General features: G+C 33.7%; 1 protein-coding gene and 1 non-coding gene across 2 annotated transcripts; both read left to right on the forward strand.

Moving 5' to 3' along the window:
- The first annotated feature begins 1309 nt into the window (after positions 1–1309).
- On the forward strand, positions 1310–4369 carry LOC133793951 (putative pectinesterase 63). Its single transcript, XM_062231174.1, has 4 exons — positions 1310–2032; positions 2166–2372; positions 3356–3588; positions 4040–4369. The coding sequence occupies exons 1-4, from the start codon at positions 1541–1543 to the stop codon at positions 4197–4199; spliced, it is 1092 nt and encodes a 363-aa protein (XP_062087158.1). The 5' UTR covers positions 1310–1540; the 3' UTR covers positions 4200–4369.
- A 12468-nt stretch (positions 4370–16837) lies between these two features.
- On the forward strand, positions 16838–16944 carry LOC133798817 (small nucleolar RNA R71). The gene has a single exon (XR_009876035.1). It is a non-coding gene; the product is annotated as a small nucleolar RNA R71 (small nucleolar RNA).
- The last annotated feature ends 2069 nt before the right edge of the window (positions 16945–19013 follow it).

The raw sequence follows: 19013 nt of genomic DNA on the forward strand, positions 1-19013 counted from the left end.
TTTGATCAATATTTCAATGAAAGCAATAGAATGTTGACCCTCGATTTGGCCAATGACACGGAGTCATATATACGTCAGAAATGAGACGACAATTAAGAGATTAATCTAATGGTAAAGAAGAAAACACCAATGATTTATAGTGGTTCGACCCCAATGAATGGTAATGACTTAAATTTTGCCAATCCAACAAGAATAGTTAAGCCGATTGATGACTTAAATTTATTAGTATGGCTATTTTGTTTATACATACCTTTAGTTTTATGTGAATGTATATATAAATGTTTAGGCTATTACTTAATTACAATTATGTGAATATATATATGAATGATTAGGTTATTCTACTTAACAATTATGTGAATGAATAAATATTTAATTTTATAAGAATTTTAATTCTAAGTGTATAAATTTTGTGATTTTTATTTCTGTTATAAATTAAATGAAAATAAACCAATTCCAATTATAAAAATATATATAACTATGAATTCATATAATTAGACTATTTAAAAAAGTATGACAAAAAAAAAATATAAATAGAATTGAGTCATTTAAAAATAATTAGAAATAATTATTAAAAAAAAGAGGGGGCTTTCTACTTCGGTTATTATGTAAAAACTGAAGTAGAAAGTGAGGATTCTACTTCGGTTTTTACATAATAACCGAAGTAGAAAGTGCCCAGCAAGGAAGCGTACCCCACTTTCTACTTCGGTTTTTACATAATAATCGAAGTAGAATCCTCACTTTCTACTTCGGTTTTTATATAATAACTGAAGTAGAAAGCCTATTTTTCACTTCAGTTTTTAACTACTTTTTACTTTGCTCCGAACTACTGTGGTTGCAAATTTTAGTGAAAACTGAAGTAAATCCAGCTAAAAACCGAAGTAAAAGCCATTTTTTCTTGTTGTGCAAGTTTTCATGATTGTATCGTAACAACATTGAAACATCATCGATTTGGTCAAAAAACAAGTTTTCATGATTGCATCGCAAGAGCATCGAAACATCATCAATTTTGCACCGAGCTCTAAAAAATGTTTTATGTAGTATTGCATGTATTATGACTTGTATACTTAAAGATTCAATTCAATGAGTAATTGGTCTTTTGTCAAAAAAAAAGTTATTGTTAAAAATAAAAAAAAAAACTACTAACTAAACTAACATCACATGTGCATGTGTCACGTTCTTGGATTAATATGTTTAAAAAATACAAATTATGATTGTCTAATTATTCATATCCATACGGTTTCAACACCAACAATTGATACGTAAGGCCCAGTTTGACCAGACTCCCTAAATACTTGTCAACCCAAGAGAAAAACAATCTATTATTGTCAGTATAAAAACCGAACAAAAGTGGAAATAGTTCGAAGAAGGGAAGACTTCTCAACGTCTCAGTTTATTTTTAGTACAATTTGTGAAATATAAAAGTCCACTCTTCTAATCACTAACCTCAAAATATATTTTTCTTCTTTAAAGAAAAAAAAAATATAGTAAGATCAAGAAACCGTGGGGAAAAATTTCAAGCCATATCATAATTATTATTATTATGGGTACTAACTTTGAAGCGGCATTTTTGACGGTTCTCAGTTGCTTAGCAACGACGACAGTCGTTTTGGGTGGCGACACGTCCCCGATACCGGAAAGCCCGTCTGGTGTGAGCAGTTGGTTCAGCAATAACGTGAAGCAGTTAAGTCAGAGAAAGTCAACCCTTGACGCTGCCCTTTTCCAGGCGGAGTGCGGCCCAGTTGAGGTGATCACCGTCCAGAAAGATGGGAAGGGCAACTTTAATAATATAAAGGACGCTATTAACAGCGTCCCAAACGGCAACACCAAGCGAGTCGTTATCTCCATTGGACCGGGTGAGTATAAGGAGAAGATCACCATCGACCGGAGCAAGACGTTCATCACCTTGTACGGTAATCCCAAAACCATGCCTACTTTGGTCTACGGCGGTACGGCGGCACAGTACGGAACCGTCGACAGCGCCACCTTGATTGCCTTGGCCGACTATTTCACCGCCGCTAATATTATTTTTAAGGCACGTACGTCGATCGTATTGATCAGGCTATCTATGTTTTCTCAAATAAGTTAATTTTAATAAATTAAATAAGTCATCTTAGAGAATTCAACACATATGACTAATAAGAAGTTTTTGTTATTTCTATCAAAAGAATTCTGCACCAGAACCGGATGGGAGACGTAGTGGAGCTCAGGCAGTTGCTTTGAGGGTCTCCGGGAATAAGTCATCCTTCTACAACTGCAGATTCATTGGTTTTCAGGACACCCTTTGCGATGACAAAGGCTTTCACTTTTTCAAGGACTGTTATATTGAAGGCACTGTCGATTTCATATTCGGAAGTGGAACCTCTCTTTATCTGGTATATTATATATATAAAAACCGTTAAAATTTGAACTTGATCCTATGCGATTGTGATCCTGTTAAGATTTGGATAAAATAATTAATAGTTTTGCCCCAAACGTAGACAACTATTAAATTATGTCTATTTTAATTGTAAAAAATTTAATACTCATGTTTTTATTAGTTCTTTAAAAATTAAATAAAAAATTCAATAAAAGACTAAAATTATTTAAAATCCATTTTAAGTACATTTAAGTTTAAATATATTTTTAAAAAATCAATAGTTACAAATAAAAAAATATCTTCCCTTCTTCTTCTTAATTCTATTTTAATAAAATTTTCTAATTACTTTCTATTATTTCATTTTTTCTTAATATTTTTTAATTAATTAAGTATTATATATTTCTTTTAAAATTAGTATATTTTAAATTTATAGTATTTAATGTATATTTAATTTTTAAAATGATTTTGGAGGACAAAAATGAAAGAATAGAAAGTAGTTAATAAAAAGGAATAAATAAAAAGAAGGGAATATGTTTTTTTTATTGTAACAATTTACTTTTTCTTTTAAAAAAATATTTTTAAACTTAAATGTATTTAAAAGAAATTTTCAATAATTTTAGCCTTTGATTGAATGTTTTTATAATTTTTATTTAATTTTTTTAAGAATAAATAGAAAAATAGATTTTTAAATTTTTATAATTAAAGGGGATATAATTTGGTAGTTGTCAAAGTTCGGGGGACAAAAATGTTAATTATTTGACGCAAATCGTAATAGGGGGCATGATATGATAATATCCATAGTTCAAGGAGAAATTTTAACACAAAGTATATTTTAAGAGGTACAATCTCATAGTGTCAAAAGTTCAAAGGATAAAAATATTATTTATTCAATTTATAATATTTAGGGACACATGCATACGTATTTAATATATGCATGCAACATTGTGTTACTTCTTACATACAATTATAGTATTGTTTAATTCAAATATTAACGCACAGAACACCAAATTACACGTGATTGGAACGGGAGTGGTCACAGCACAAGCAAGAGAATCAGAGAGAGAGAGCACAGGATACTCATTCGTGCATTGCAAAGTAACCGGTAGTGGTAAGCATGCATTTCTAGGGAGAGCTTGGATGAGCAGACCCAGAGTCGTTTTTGCCTTCAGCAGCCTAAGCGACGTCGTTAACCCTTTGGGATGGAGTGACAATTTTCACCCTGAATGTGACAAGTAATTGTTATTGTATTATATAATTAAAATATTGAGGAGTTCTACCGTAAACCACCTATTTCAACCTTCATTTTAAAAAATATGTCAGAATATTTTTTTTCTAATTTCTTTATGACAGTATTTGTTATAATTACTATATCTTTATGTAAATTTTGAAAAAAATCTGAATAATTTACTGTGTTGAAAATATTTTTTAGTATTTTTATTTACTACGTGTGTTCGAAAAATACAAATATGTTTCCAACACAGTAAACTATTCAAATTTGTTTGAAAATTTGCATAAAAGAAGTTGTAAGTACAACGAACACCATCGTAAAAAATATTAGAAAAAAAATACTCTGATTGAAATAGAAAGTTATTGTTAGCACTCCTCATTTAGTATTAGCTCATTAATTATTAATAATAATTATGTTAGATTTATTAACTATTAGATTAATTATACTTGCTGCAGCACTGTGTTCTTCGGAGAGTACAAGAACACCGGACCAGGTGCGAGCAACAGTAGACGAGCTAAATTCACCAAGTTACTAACGTATGACCAAGTGAAGCCTTATATTAGTCTTGGTTTTATTAAGGGTTCAACCTGGTTGCTTCCTCCCCCCACGGCCTAATATTATAGTGGTATTAATTAACCCGTATTAGATGATCAAATTCTGTACGTGCACACTCCGCACGCACTATATAAATATATATATGCTGTAATCTTTGTCGAAAAAAACATATAAAAAATAGTTTATGAAAGAGTGTTGCTATGTACCAATTTAAATTGCTCAACACGATATGACAAGTGGTGATTAGTTCAATTAAGACATGATATGAAATTGCACTATTATTGTACATATATAATACATGTAACTTTATGAAAATATCAATATGATATACAACAAATAGTGATTGGTGTAATTAAGACCCCACATTAAATTGCACAACCATTACATATAACACTTATATGTAACTTCATGATCGAAGAAATCATTCAATACCCTTAGGCGAAGCTATATATAGCATGTTTTTTTTCTTTTAATTTTAGAATATCATTATCATACGTTCAAGCCAAAGTGTATATAAAACGAAAGTTGCGATTTGCATTAATTACAAATCAACGCAACAGGTCCAAGAATTGATCCATCAAATATATATTACTTAATTAATTTAGAATCCGGGTCTCTTTATTATTTACATTATCAATTTAATATATGGAAGATATATATATATATACCATATATATAGTCTGTAAAAGTCATAATTTTAGGTTGTGTAAACATGCAATTAAAGATAAAAGATTAGGATTTTGGGAAAAGAAAGTAGAACCGTGTGTCAAAATGAAATGTTAATTACTATAATGTTAATGCTATTAAGTTTATTAATAAGAACTCTCCCTCCATAACTTCGGCAGCAGCAAGGGACTTGGTCAAAGTAAATGAGGTTTGTTTGCATGTGATAAGTAGTTTGCTATATTGCATATCGTCATGGAGAAAAGTTGCATGCATGTTTCTGTTACATCAAATTTCGTTTAATTTCATTTCATTTCAATCTTTCAAAGTTTGATTTCATTGTCCAAACACAATAGTTTCGTGACCATTCTACTTTTCCAGCTTAATTAATTAATTTTATCACACATTGCCTATTATTACGAAAGAGACCATTGTTTATGTTTAAATAATGACTTTTTTTTTCATATGAAATTATATGATTTGATCAATGGATCGTGAAAGTAGGGTTTATTTGAAAAGAAGATATTATTATAAATTTTTATATTATGTTTAAATATTCATTTACATTTTTGTTTTAAATTTTAATATATAATATCAAGATACATTCGTGACAATATATATATATTTATATAAATATTATTAGAGCTCAATTTTGCATCATTGTTTGGTAGGAAGGAGTGAGAGTAAGATGGATGGAGAGTTTATAGGAAGGATAGGGAGTAGGATGGATGTAGTTAGTAATTGCTCTCACTTTCCTTTTGTTTGGTAACAAGGAGGAAAGATGGGTGGAAGAAAAGGGTGTATGATCTCATTTATATAAGTTTATATATATGCATGCTTCTTATTGCATAAAATAATATATAATAAAAAATATAAATACATGCATAGAAGTGATTTTCATATAGAGATACGCAAATACAATAATAGAACCATTAGGGTCTTACAAAATGCGTAGCAGAACAATGACTGCACTATTTGGATCACCTAACATTTTGTCCTTGTTAAATGCTAGGTATTGCAAGAATTCCAAATTGCTTTGAAACAAGATCGCAATTTTCCAAGTTTTTCTCTAAAACAACCTAGTGTTTGTGTGGGCAAGTCTCAACGCATGGGAAGCGAATTCCTAGAGAGAAAACTAAGAGAGAGTCGGCGGCTAAGTATAGAACATTAGGAGTGAATTTTTACCTATCAAATTCAGGTTTTTTTAATGCATTCTATCAATAATACTAGTATATATATGTAATTAACTAGGACATAAATTAGGTTTTAATTTCCCTTTTTATTTTAATTATTTAATAATTATAATTAATTAAATATTTGTTAAATTTAACTAATTATAATTTTGACATTTATTTAATTCATTTTATTAGTATACCAATTTATCAATATTATAAAATTGTCTCAATTGGTTATAATACTCTCTTTTTGAGACGTTGCAATCAAAACCTCAAAGTTTCTTCTATTTCTTTTCTCACAAAAATATCAATAAATAATTTAACATTATTTATTTCTATTGAACTAGTCAATATGATATTTTTATAATTAATTATTTAAGACTACTATGTTCATTTTGATAAGAGATGACATGAGGACTCAAGCTCCAATAAGTTACCGTGAGTTTATTTATAATAAATAATCTCACTACCTTATTAATTTCTCGTGACTCAACTATAGACTCAGAATTGCACTATTGAATTCATAGAGCGCTTTACACCAAATGTAAATACGTTATCCATTGTTATAACCATAACTGTCATTCAATCCTCTATAGATGATCTACTAATGAGGCGGGTGCAAATTACCGTTTTACCCCTCATTGATATTTTATCCTTAACTCCCACTAAGTTCCTTGTAAATGATATTTCCGTAAACTTAATTACATAAATGAGTACTCTATCATTTAATACTTGAACAAAGCTATAAGGAAATCATCGTTTCACTTCTTAAACAGAAGCTATAGAATTCATGTTTATGATAAATACTCCACTCAATTATACTACCAAATCTCAAATATGTAAGTGTGAGCTTGTCCGTAGGGTAAGCTGGTAACGAACAAATCAAAAGACTTGAATAATACATTTAACAAAATATTAATCACTCATAATTAAGATTGAATTGACCTATGGTCTACGTTGTGATATAATTAGATTAGTTAATAATGATACTTACTTATCTTATCAATAATAAATATCAGTCCAGTCCAATGTAACAAAATACATCCGATCTTATCTACTAAGTCAATGCCTTGGATACGACATCACACCCCGAATGTGTAAGTAGATCATTTGGTAGATTACCAGAACAGTGAAAATCCAATGCACTGACTTAATATTAGGACTCGTTCTTTTGAACATATAATTAGAATTATAATCCACTATGATCTAGTCACTATAATTGCAATTATTTATATGTTTGAGATTTTATAAATGTTTGTATTATTTCCAATACACTGACTTAATCTTAGGACTTGTTCTTTTAAACATATAATTACAACTATAATCCACTGTGACCTAGTCACTATAATTCTATTTATTTATATGTTTGAGATTTTATAAATATCTGTATTATTTCAATAATCATGTAATAAAACAAACAAGAAATACGGTTATCAAACTAAATGACTTCTACTTCTTTTATTGACAATACAAAATCGCATTACATGTTCGACATGGTTTTATAAGGGCATAAAACCCAACAAAATCTCACTTGCCATTTTAAAACAAATGGGACATGTTTCTCAAAACCATTAATTCTACATGGTTCACAATTATGCTATTTGCTTATATCTTTGTAAAGGAATATTTAAGATTGTCTTACAATGCTATCTTCATCACCTTCACATCACGCCTTCACCACACATCTCCAATAATGTGGTACTTTCTCTCTATATGCTTTGTTCTTTTGTGGCTTTGAGGTTCTTTCGAATTTTCTATTGCCTCATTATTTTCACTAGAAAAAATGAGTGGTTTATCCATTTTTGGAATAACATCGAGATCTGTATAGAACTTCCTTAGCCGCCAAAGACACAACTATGTACTCAGCCTCCAAGGTGGAATCTGAAATGGTAGATAGCCTAACACTTCTCCAAATCATAAGCTCCACCCCCAAGAGTAAATACTTTTTTCAGAAGTAGACTTCTTGCCATCAACATCATTCTAAAATCCAAATCCGTCTAGCCTGACAAGTTCAAAGTTCCACCCGAATAGACTAACATATAGTCTCTAGCCATCTACGATATTGATCGCTATCTATTGTTCTTTTCCAAGGTTTCACTAGCACTTGCTCACCACTCCCACTGCATAGCAAATCTCCAATCACAACATACAACATAGCATGCAGTAGACTTCTAATTGTAAATGCATAAGGAATTCGTTTCATCTTTTCTTTCTCTTGAGGAATCTGTGAAGACTATTGCTTAGAAATTCATGTCAGACGTTAAACATCCTTTCTCGAAATTTGTTATAGTGTAACACCCAAGTACCTCATCCAAGTAGGTAGCTTAAGTTAGAGACAAAATTCAGTTCTTTCTATCCTTGATGATCTGGATACCAAGAACACGACTTGTTACAGCAAAATATGGAATTTTGTTTCCAGACAGTTCTTTATGTCTGATAATTTATTGACATTGTTTCCAATGAGTAAGATATCATCTACATAAATGATTAAGATCGCCACAATTTATTTTTCCTTAAGTTGGTTAAACATAAGACTCAACTACATTTTGTTCAAAACCACATGTCATAATGTTTCCATTAAACCTTAAGTTCCTGGAGCGCAAAACTTATTTAAGTCCATAGATTGACCTACTCAACTTGCCGAATTTCTTGTCCAGCTACTTAAAATCCTTATGATTGATCCATGTTAATGGTCTCATCAAGATAGCCATTAAAAATGTTTCTTTGATGTCCATTTGTCTTATCTCTTTATCAAGAGTTGTGGCTATGGATAAGAGTATACTAAATGAAATAAAACATGGCCACTGAAGAAATTTTTTTCTCTAAGTCAACTACTCTCTCTGCCATAAGTCAAGCCTTAAATTTCTATACCTTTCCTTTCCATCAACGCTTCTCTTATTCTTATAGATCCACTTTCACCCCATGGGCCTAAAGTCCAATGGTGCATCTATAAGATCTCAGACAAATTTAGAATACTTAGACTCAATTTCCTAGTACTTAGCTTTGAGCCAAAGATCCCTTTCAGACCTACCCATTGCCTGTTTAAAGTCCAACGAATCATTATTACTTGTGTCCCCAACCAGCTTGTGGCTTTCACTATCCGTCTCATAGGTATCAGATTTCTAGAAACTCTCCCACTACGATGAGACACAGTAACTTTTTGACTTGGATGATTTGTTTCAAAATCTACCTTGTTTTCATCGACTTGTGTCTGTGAGGATAGAACAATAGTTTATCTTTTTTCATCTAATACTATTTTACTACGAGGCTTGAAATTCATTATGTAATAATTATCCATAAAAGTAGCGTTTGTAGAGCCAAAAACTTTCTTGTCTACTGGACAATAAAACAGACCACCCTAAGTACCTTTAGGATAGCCAACAAACAAGCAAACCTTAGTTCGTTGTTCTAGCTTTCCTACCTTTTTCCTTAGGACATGAGCATGTGATATCGCCCAATAACTCCTAAACGGTCGCAGTAGTGATCAAGCTATGTCGTATCCACAGAGAGGTAAAATACAAAATTAAAAGAAAGATTAGTAAATTAAAAATAATAAACTTTGGAAAAATGTAAATTTTGGAAAAATGTAAATTTGAAAAAGAATATAAACATTAAATGAATAAAATCGAGGGATTAGAATCAGAAAGAAAGTATGGAAGGCATAAGTTTCATTCATGCAAACATATATATAAATATAAATATATATATATTAATAAAATTGATTCATTATACTCAACTATAACTCTACACCATTAATTATAGTTGGAAAATATATATAATAAAGCTCACCTTAAAATATGTTCTTTAATTAAATTATACTAACTTCTAATTTTAAAAACCTATCATATTATATACTTTAGAGCAACAAAATACCAATAGCAGAATGCAGTAAAAAGCATATAATATAACAAACATTCTAAATTAAATTAAAAACCTAAATTACATAAGAAGAGCATGACTAGACTTATGTAAAAGATAATAATAAATTTAGAATAAAAATTAGAAGAAAATAAATTTAATTGTAACAAATATATAGAAATGAAGAACAAAATAAATAATCAATATATTAAAAATATAATATTAAACATGAACTCCACTCTAGCCTTTCCACAAGAAAATTTAGCCTAAAATAGGCATTGTTTTCACTCACAAAAATGTAAAAGAAAAATATGAAAAATAAGTGTTTTTCTCTCCAATACTCTCTAAACTCTCCTTACACAATCTGATGAGATTTTACCCCATTTGGTACTCTATTTATAGTGTAAATAGGACTCAAAAATGTGTAAAACCGTGTATAAAATAATGGGAAAGTGGCTTAAAAAGCTGATGAAAATGGGAAGTGGCTGCTGGTAAAGTGGGAGACACGGACTGGTCGTGGTCGGGTGCTGGGGAGCATGGGCTGACGAGTGGGACGCGTGGAGGGCTATGGTTCGCTGCTGGGCTGGAGGCATCAGTCAAGGTCGGGCCGTGGGAGACAAAGCAGGCGCGTCAGGCGCGAGTGTCAGGTGGCAGTCCGTGCAGGTGCGGTGTCAGGTGGCGGCTGGGCGGCTTCGTCAGCAGCTGGAAGCTTGGCTGATCAGTTTGGAGGCTCGGCTTGGCAAATGGCAAGCTGCCATGTGGCAGCGTGGGGGAGCAGAATTTTGCTTGGGCTTTGGCTGTTTTGGGCTTAATTTTGGGCCATTCCATCTTCAAAAATGTCATTTTCTTCATGATTTCTTCAATTTTAATTCTTTATTTCCTCTTTCTTTTTCTTTGTGTCGAAAATCATTTTATTTCTTGAAAATTAAACATAAATTAAATTAAAATTAATATTTTCAAATATAAAATATATGACAATAAATCCATGAAAAATATTAATTAAAACTTAATTAATTTTACACTTTTAAGACTAATAAAATGATATTTTTGAGCACTAATCACAACCCCCAACCAGCTTATTGCTAGTCTCTAGCAATTCAAGCGAAATGATAAATGTCAACATGATATATTTCCGGTCAAAAAATTATAAAAAGAACTTAAGTATTAACACAAAATGTTAGTAACAAGTCAATAAGAGTTATCAAAATTACTTCGAATAAATCTAGAGTTGTGAGTGTGTGCACCAAACCTGAACCTTCTTACCACAAACCATAGCACATTAAGCCTTTGAAATTATGCCAAGTAAAAGTCTCAACTCTATTAACCTCTCATGTAATTGAAAATATTTAAAGTTTAAGGGTTTCACTCATGGAGTTGGAAAAGAAGTAAGCACTCATCAAATGGGTATATATTTAGGACAAACTCTTAAATAATTATTGAAACGAAGATAGGAAATAAACCATTTGGACAACCACCATAAAGAGTACCACAAAACCAGTTTTTCGGGATTTTAAGTTAAATAGACAATTTTTACATTTATTCTAAGAGCCATAAAATAAAACATTAAATTAATAAACACACTTTTTTTTTTGGACACAAGAGACAACATAATTGAAAATGATAGAAATATTGCTCTTGTGTCTTTCTCCTTTTTTTTTTTATATATATATATTTTCTTTTTTTCTTTTCTCTTTTCTTCTTCTTTTTTTTTTTTTTCATTTTCTTTTTCATGAACAACATAATAAAAGGCTCTCTAATAAGATTTGTCTATAGAAAATATTATCCCTAAAACATCATCCATTCATACCACAATACCTTGTCCAAATAATTATAACCATTTCTAAGAATCAATAAAAATTTAAAAGTTGTTTTCTCAAGTCTCACTTCTCACACAAAAGAATGAATTACTTAAACATGGCAAATTTCTAAGCTAATATGTGCTAACAACCATCTTACCACAATAATTGGCATGTGCATTAGGTAACTCTAGAGAAACTCTTAGTAATATAGATAACAAAAATTGACTCAAAAGTAACATTTTGCAAAAATAAATAAGTAATTGTTTAAAAAATTTGACCGTGAAAATATTAATATGACAAAAATCAACATGAACGTGCATGAATATGCTCACCACCCCCAACCAAAATCTGACAGTGTCCTCAATGTCTCAAAAGATAATAAATGTAAAAGAGGAGGGAAAGAGAACATCTGGATAGCGAGCGTCGAGTGGTAGAGCGAATATTGATTCTCTAAAACATGAAAAACTGAAAACACAAAATGATAACAAATAAAATAAAATGACAAAAGGGAAATAAACAGAAAAAAAGCCTATGTACAAACAATTTGGAACACTACTCAGACTTGGTAAACCGGTTCCACGAGAGTGACTTCTTCAGGCTGGGTCACCCTCTCTATGTAGTGTTTCAGTCGCCGGCCATTTACTTTGAATTCTCTCCCATCAGTTGGGTCTATGACCTCAACAGCACCGTTGGGAAAGACAGATTTCACAACATATGGGCCAGTCCACCTTGATCTCAGCTTGCCAGGGTGGATATGCAAACGAGAGTCATAAAGATGCACTTGTTGGTTTGGCTCAAATTCTTTTCTTAGGATCTGCTTGTCATGAACCGCTTTCATTTTAGCCTTGTAGATCCTAGAGTTGTCATAAGCATCGTTCCTTAACTCTTCAATTTCTGACAACTGAAGCTTACGATTGAGTCCTACCGCCTTGAGATCAAAATTTAGGCTTTTAACTGCCCAATAAGCTTTGTGTTCCAGCTCAACAGGAAGGTGGCAGGCTTTACCATAGACTAGCCTATAAGGAGACATACCAAGTTGAGTTTTGTAAGCAGTGCGGTATGCCCAGAGAGCATCGAGAAGTCGTGAGGACCAATCTTTGCGGTCAGGATTAACCATCTTTTCTAAAATTTGCTTAATTTCTCGATTGGCTAACTCAGCTTGGCCATTTGTCTGTGGGTGATAAGGCAATGAAACCTTATGAATTACACCATATTTTTGCATTAAGGTCTCGAAAGAATAGTTGCAAAAATGGGTGCCTTGATCACTTATGATAGCGCGTAGTGTGCCAAACCTAGATAACACATTTCCCTTTAAGAATTTCACAACAGTTGTGTTATCATTATTTCGACAAGGCATAGCTTCCACCCATTTTGAGACATAGTCTATGGCGAGGATAATGTAAAGGTAGCCAGAAGAAGGTGGAAATGGTCCCATAAAGTCTATCCCCCAACAATCGAATATTTCTATCACAAGAATTGGGTTCAATGGCATCATATGTCGTCGGGACAGGGCACCTAATTTATGACACCTTTCACATGACCGACAAAAATTGTTAGTGTCTTTGAACAAAGTGGGCCAATAAAGACCACACTGTAAGATTTTTGCAGCAGTCTTTTTCATAGAAAAATGACCACCACAAGCTTCATTATGGCAAAAGTTCAGAATACTAAAAATTTCATCATCTGGAATGCAACGTCTCATAATTTGGTCAGGGCAATACTTGAAAAGATATGGGTCGTCCCAATAGAAGTTACGAACCTCGACCAAAAATTTACGTTTATCTTGTGAACTCCATGCAGTTGGAAGTTCGCCAGTCACTAAGTAATTGACGATATGAGCGTACCATGACAACTTAGTGACTGCAAAGAGATGTTCATCAGGGAAGTCATCTCGAATGGCTGGGCCATCAGCGGAATCAGAAAATTCAAGATGAGATAAGTGGTCCGCTACCACGTTTTCAACTCCTTTCTTGTCTTTTATGGTCAGATCAAATTCCTGTAACAGAAGGATCCACCTAATTAAACGCGCCTTAGCATCCTTTTTGGAAAGGAGGTATTTTAAGGCGGAATGGTCAATAAAGACTGTGATAGGTGAACCAACCAGGTAGGAACGAAACTTGTCAAGTGCGAATACTACAGCAAGTAACTCTTTTTCAGTGGTAGAATAGTTCATTTGAGCACTGTTAAGAGTTCTACTTGCGTAGTAGACAACGAAGGGCTTCCCTTCCCTTCTTTGACCTAAGACAGCCCCAATAGCATAATTGCTAGCATCACACATGATTTCGAATGGTAAGTTCCAATCTGGTGGCTGAATGATAGGGGCGGAAGTGAGTTTTGCAACGAGCGCTCGGAAAGATTCCTCACACTCAGGTGTCCAACTGAACACAACATCTTTTGCTAGGAGGTTTGACAAAGGGCGAGCAATTGTCGAAAAGTTTTGTATGAACCTCCTATAGAATCCTGCATGCCCAAGAAAAAATCGAATGTCTTTAACAGTCTTGGGGGTGGGCAGCTTTGATATGAGTTCAATCTTTGATTGATCAACCTCAATTCCTCGTTCCGACACGACATGCCTCAAGACTATGCCTGATGGCACCATGAAATGACACTTTTCCCAGTTGAGTACCAAGCCTTTCTCTTTGCAACGTTTAAGCACGAACTCTAAATTGAGAAGGCTTGATTCAAATGAATCTCCAAGGACTGTCAAATCATCCATGAATACTTCCATACATTTCTCGATCATATCACTAAATATGCTCATCATGCATCACTGGAAAGTGGCTGGAGCATTGCACATGCCAAATGGCATACGCCGGAAGGCAAAAGTACCAAAAGGACAAGTGAATGTGGTCTTATCCTGATCTTCTAAGGCAATCTCGATTTGGTAATACCTTGAATAACCATCGAGAAAACTATAGAAAGGATGACCTGCCACACGTTCCAATATTTGATCGATGAATGGAAGTGGAAAATGGTCTTTGCGGGTGGCTGCATTTAACTTTCTATAATCAATGCACATGCGCCACCCAGTTGTGACCTTGGTAGGAACAAGTTCCCCTTCTTCATTTTGTACCATTGTTACCCCAGATTTCTTGGGAACAATCTGAGATTGGGCTGACCCATTTACTGTCAGCAACAGGATAGATTATGCCAGAATCTAGAAGTTTCAAGACTTCTGTCTTAACTACTTCCTTCATCGTTGGGTTCAATCTTCTTTGAGGGTCACGGCGTGGTATAGCCCCGTCTTCCAATTGAATGTGATGGGAGCAAATTAATGGACTAATACCTTTGATGTCAGCTATCGTCCATCCTAATGCATCTCTTTGTTCTTGCAACACATTGATGAGTTGGCGCTCTTGTGTGGCATTGATCTTGGAGGATATTATGACAGGACAAGTGTTGTCAGCTCCCAGGAAAACATGCTTAAGACCGTCAGAAAGTTGGGCCAACTTTGGTTGAGGAGCTTGTTCAATGGACAATTTTGGTGTTTCTCGATCTTGAGGGAGTTCCTCAAAGAGTGGATTCCAAAACATGGTTCTTTTAGCCTGTGAGTGTTTGACGATTTCAGGGTTGATTGCAGACTCATCGGGCTCAGAACTTTCTGAAATTTGGAAAAGGTGATTAAAATGATTAGACGTGTATTTCGATTCGACCTCTTCCGAAATAAGTGTATCGATCAGATAGGATTGGAAACACTCATCGTTGTCAGGTGGTTGTTTTCCGATGCGGAAAACATTCACTTCTAGAGTCATGTTCCCGAAAGAGATTTTCATGAGACCATTCCTACAGTTAATGAGTGCATTAACTGTTGCGAGGAAAGGTCTACCAAGAATGATGGGAATTTTGGACTCTATACTCACTTCAGATTGAGTGTCCAAGATGAGAAAATCAACAGGGTAATAGAATTTTTCAATTTGAATCAGAACGTCTTTCTACTATTCCCCGAGGTTTCTTAACTGATCGATCGGCCAATTGTAGCACCACAGATGTGGGTTTGAGTTCTCCTAGACCTAATTGCAAGTATATTGAATATGGCATGAGATTTACACTTGCTCCTAAGTCTAGAAGGGCTTGACCAAATTCCTGTTCCCCAATTTGACATGAGATGGTGGGACAACCAGGATCTTTGTACTTAGGCGGTGTCTTGCAGTCAATTACCGCGCTAGCTTGTTCTGCCAAGAATGCAGTTTTCTTGACATGGTGCTTTCTTTTAACGGTGCACAAATCCTTGATAACCTTGGCATAAGCCGGCACTTTTTTGATCACATGCAACAATGGCAAGTTGATCTTCACTTGTGTTAAGAGGTCTAGGATTTCACCTTGATTTTCCAGTGGATTTCAAAGCTTGAGGAAAGGGTGCCTTTACTGGAATGCTTATTGGAACATCATCATCTGGAGCGGGCATTGACGTACTCGTTGTCTTAGTTAACGGTGAAACCGTACTTTGACCACTTCGAGTAGTGATGGCATTAACCTCTTTGAAATTTGTATCTGCAGAGGAGGAGGTTTGTGCCATGTGTTGCCCTTTTTGATGGATTAAAGGTTGAGCGGGAAGTCTCCCATGCTCTTGAATCGCCAAAGTAATGTTTAGCTTTGTCATTTGGATTTTCATGTCCTTCATTTCCTCTACCATTTGTGTGAAACAAGATTTGAGCTCTTGAGTTGAGGCTATCTGAGTTTGCGCAAGCATTTGCAAAGTACTCAATCCTTCCAGCTGAAATTTGGATGGTTGCACCAACCGGGATTGTAAGTGTTTGAGAAAGGGTTATAAGGTTTCTTGTAATCCCCTAAAGCATTGCATTGTTCCTCATTTCCTCCTCTTAACTCACTAAGAGTTGGGCACTCTTGCGGTTGATGTTCCGTTCCTCCACAGATGAAGCATGGATCTCGTGTCTCTACCTTTGCAGCCATGTGGATTCCTCTACCTTCTTGAGATTTGAAGGCCTCGAATTGTTGTCTCAATGATTCAATTTGGCTTTTGACGTTGTCCTCTTCCTTCAATTGGTAGATTCTAGTTGATCGTGGCTTGTCCATAGGACTCGGTCCATTCCATGTGTAGGATTTTTCAGCAAGATCGTCGAGGTACTCGAAAGCTTCATCGGGATCTTTTTGAAGGAATTCACCATTGCACATCATTTGTACGAATTGTCTTTGTCCGGTTGTGAGACCGTCATAGAAATAGCTGATCAGATGCCAACTTTCGTATCCATGATGTGGGCATTGATTTATCAAATCTCTAAACCTCTCCTATACCTGATGGAAAGTTTCATGGTCTTTCTGGATGAAGGTAGAGATTTGCCTCTTAAGGCTGCTAGTCTTATGGGGCGGGAAATATTTGGCAAAGAATGCTTTTGTCATTTCGTCCCATGTTCCGATAGATCTAGGCCTTAAGGAATACAACCAACTTTTTGCTTCGTCTTTGAGTGAGAAAGGAAAGAATTTCAATCTCACAATGTTGGTGACATCCGTACGGTTGTTGAATGTAGCCACCACCTCTTCGAATTCCCGTATATGCACGTACAGACTCTCATTTTCCAACCCATGGAAGGTTGGTAAGAGGTTAATCATGTCGGGTTTGAAATTGAAATTTGGAATATTGTTGGGATACATTATGCACGAAGGTGTGGCTGTACGCGTAGGATGTAAATAATCTTGTAGCGTTCTTGGTTGGACTTCGTCTTGATGAGCCATCGTGGGTGGTTCTGGAAGTCTCGGTGAATCGGGAGTGTTTGAACGAATGGAAGAAAATGACGAACTAGGAGAGTTTTCTAAAGTTTCTACTTGTTGTCTCACAAATCTCCCTAGTGTGTCTCTATTTCATGGCATAATTTTTTTTTTATTTTGTAAGTATTATAAGCGCAAATGTATAATAATGTAATAAGTATACACCAAAATGTTCCCAGGCCAATTGGAAAGGCTGCCAAGGTACCACTTTAGGCTCAAGAGCTTTTCTAGAACTCCCCGAGGTTCTTAGAAAAGATTGGAGGGTAACACTAACACAGACCTTATTTAAGAACCAATTTTTCTAAGACAGAACAAGTTTGGTTTTTACTAATTTCCAAAATTACACAAATATTCTCAATACTTTGTTTGATTTTTTTTTTAATTTTATGATTTAAAATTTTATGCTTTTTTCGGAAAAAAACTAAATCTAGAAAATAAAATTATAAACCTAAAAATAAGATTAAAAAAATGAATAAATAAAAATAAAAATTAATAAGGAAATAAAATAAAAGAGAAATTAAAAATTATACTACTTTTTTTTTTAAAATAGAAAGAAAAAAAAATAATTTACTATGCAAACCTTTAATTGTAGAATTACATCCCCAGCAACGGCGCCAAAAATTGATATCGCCCAATAACTCCTAAGTGGTCACAGTAGTAGTCAGGCTATGTCGTATCCACAGAGAGGTAACATACAAAATTAAAAGAAAGATTAGTAAATTAAAAATAATAAACTTTGGAAAATGTAAATTTGAAAAAGAATATAAACATTAAATGAATAAAATCGAGGGATTAGAATCAGAAAGAAAGTATGGAAGGCATAAGTTTCATTCATGCAAACATATATATATATATTAATAAAATTGATTCATTATACTCAACTATAACTCTACACCATTAATTATAGTTGGAAAATATATATAATAAAGCTCACCTTAAAATATGTTCTTTAATTAAATTATACTAACTTCTAATTTTAAAAACCTATCATATTATATACTTTAGAGCGACAAAATACCAATGGCAGAATGCAGTAAAAAGCATATAATATAACAAATATTCTAAATTAAATTAAAAACCTAAATTACATAAGAAGAGCATGACTAGACTTATGTAAAAGATAATAATAAATTTAGAATAAAAATTAGAAGAAAATAAATTTAATTGTAACAAATATATAGAAATGAAGAACAAAATAAATAATCAATATATTAAACATATAATATTAAACATGAACTTCACTCTAGCCTTTCCACAAGAAAATTTAGCCTAAAATAGGCATTGTTTTCACTCACAAAAATGTAAAAGAAAAATATGAAAAATAAGTGTTTTTCTCTCCAATACTCTCTAAACTCTCCTTACACAATCTAATGAGATTTTACCCCATATGATACTCTATTTATAGTGTAAATAGGACTCAAAAACGTGTAAAACCGTGTATAAAATAGTGGGAAAGTGGCTCAAAAAGCTGATGAAAATGGGAAGTGGTTGCTGGTAAAGTGGGAGACACGGACTGGTCGTGGTCGGGTGCTGGGGAGCATGGGCTGAAGAGTGGGACGCGTGGCGGGCTATGGTTCGCTGCTGAGCTGGAGGCATCAGTCAAGGTCGGGCCGTGGGAGACAAAGCAGGCGCGTCAGGTGCGAGTGTCAGGTGGC

Source organism: Humulus lupulus, chromosome 8 (genome assembly GCF_963169125.1).
Source record: "Humulus lupulus chromosome 8, drHumLupu1.1, whole genome shotgun sequence".
NCBI lineage: Eukaryota > Viridiplantae > Streptophyta > Magnoliopsida > Rosales > Cannabaceae > Humulus > Humulus lupulus.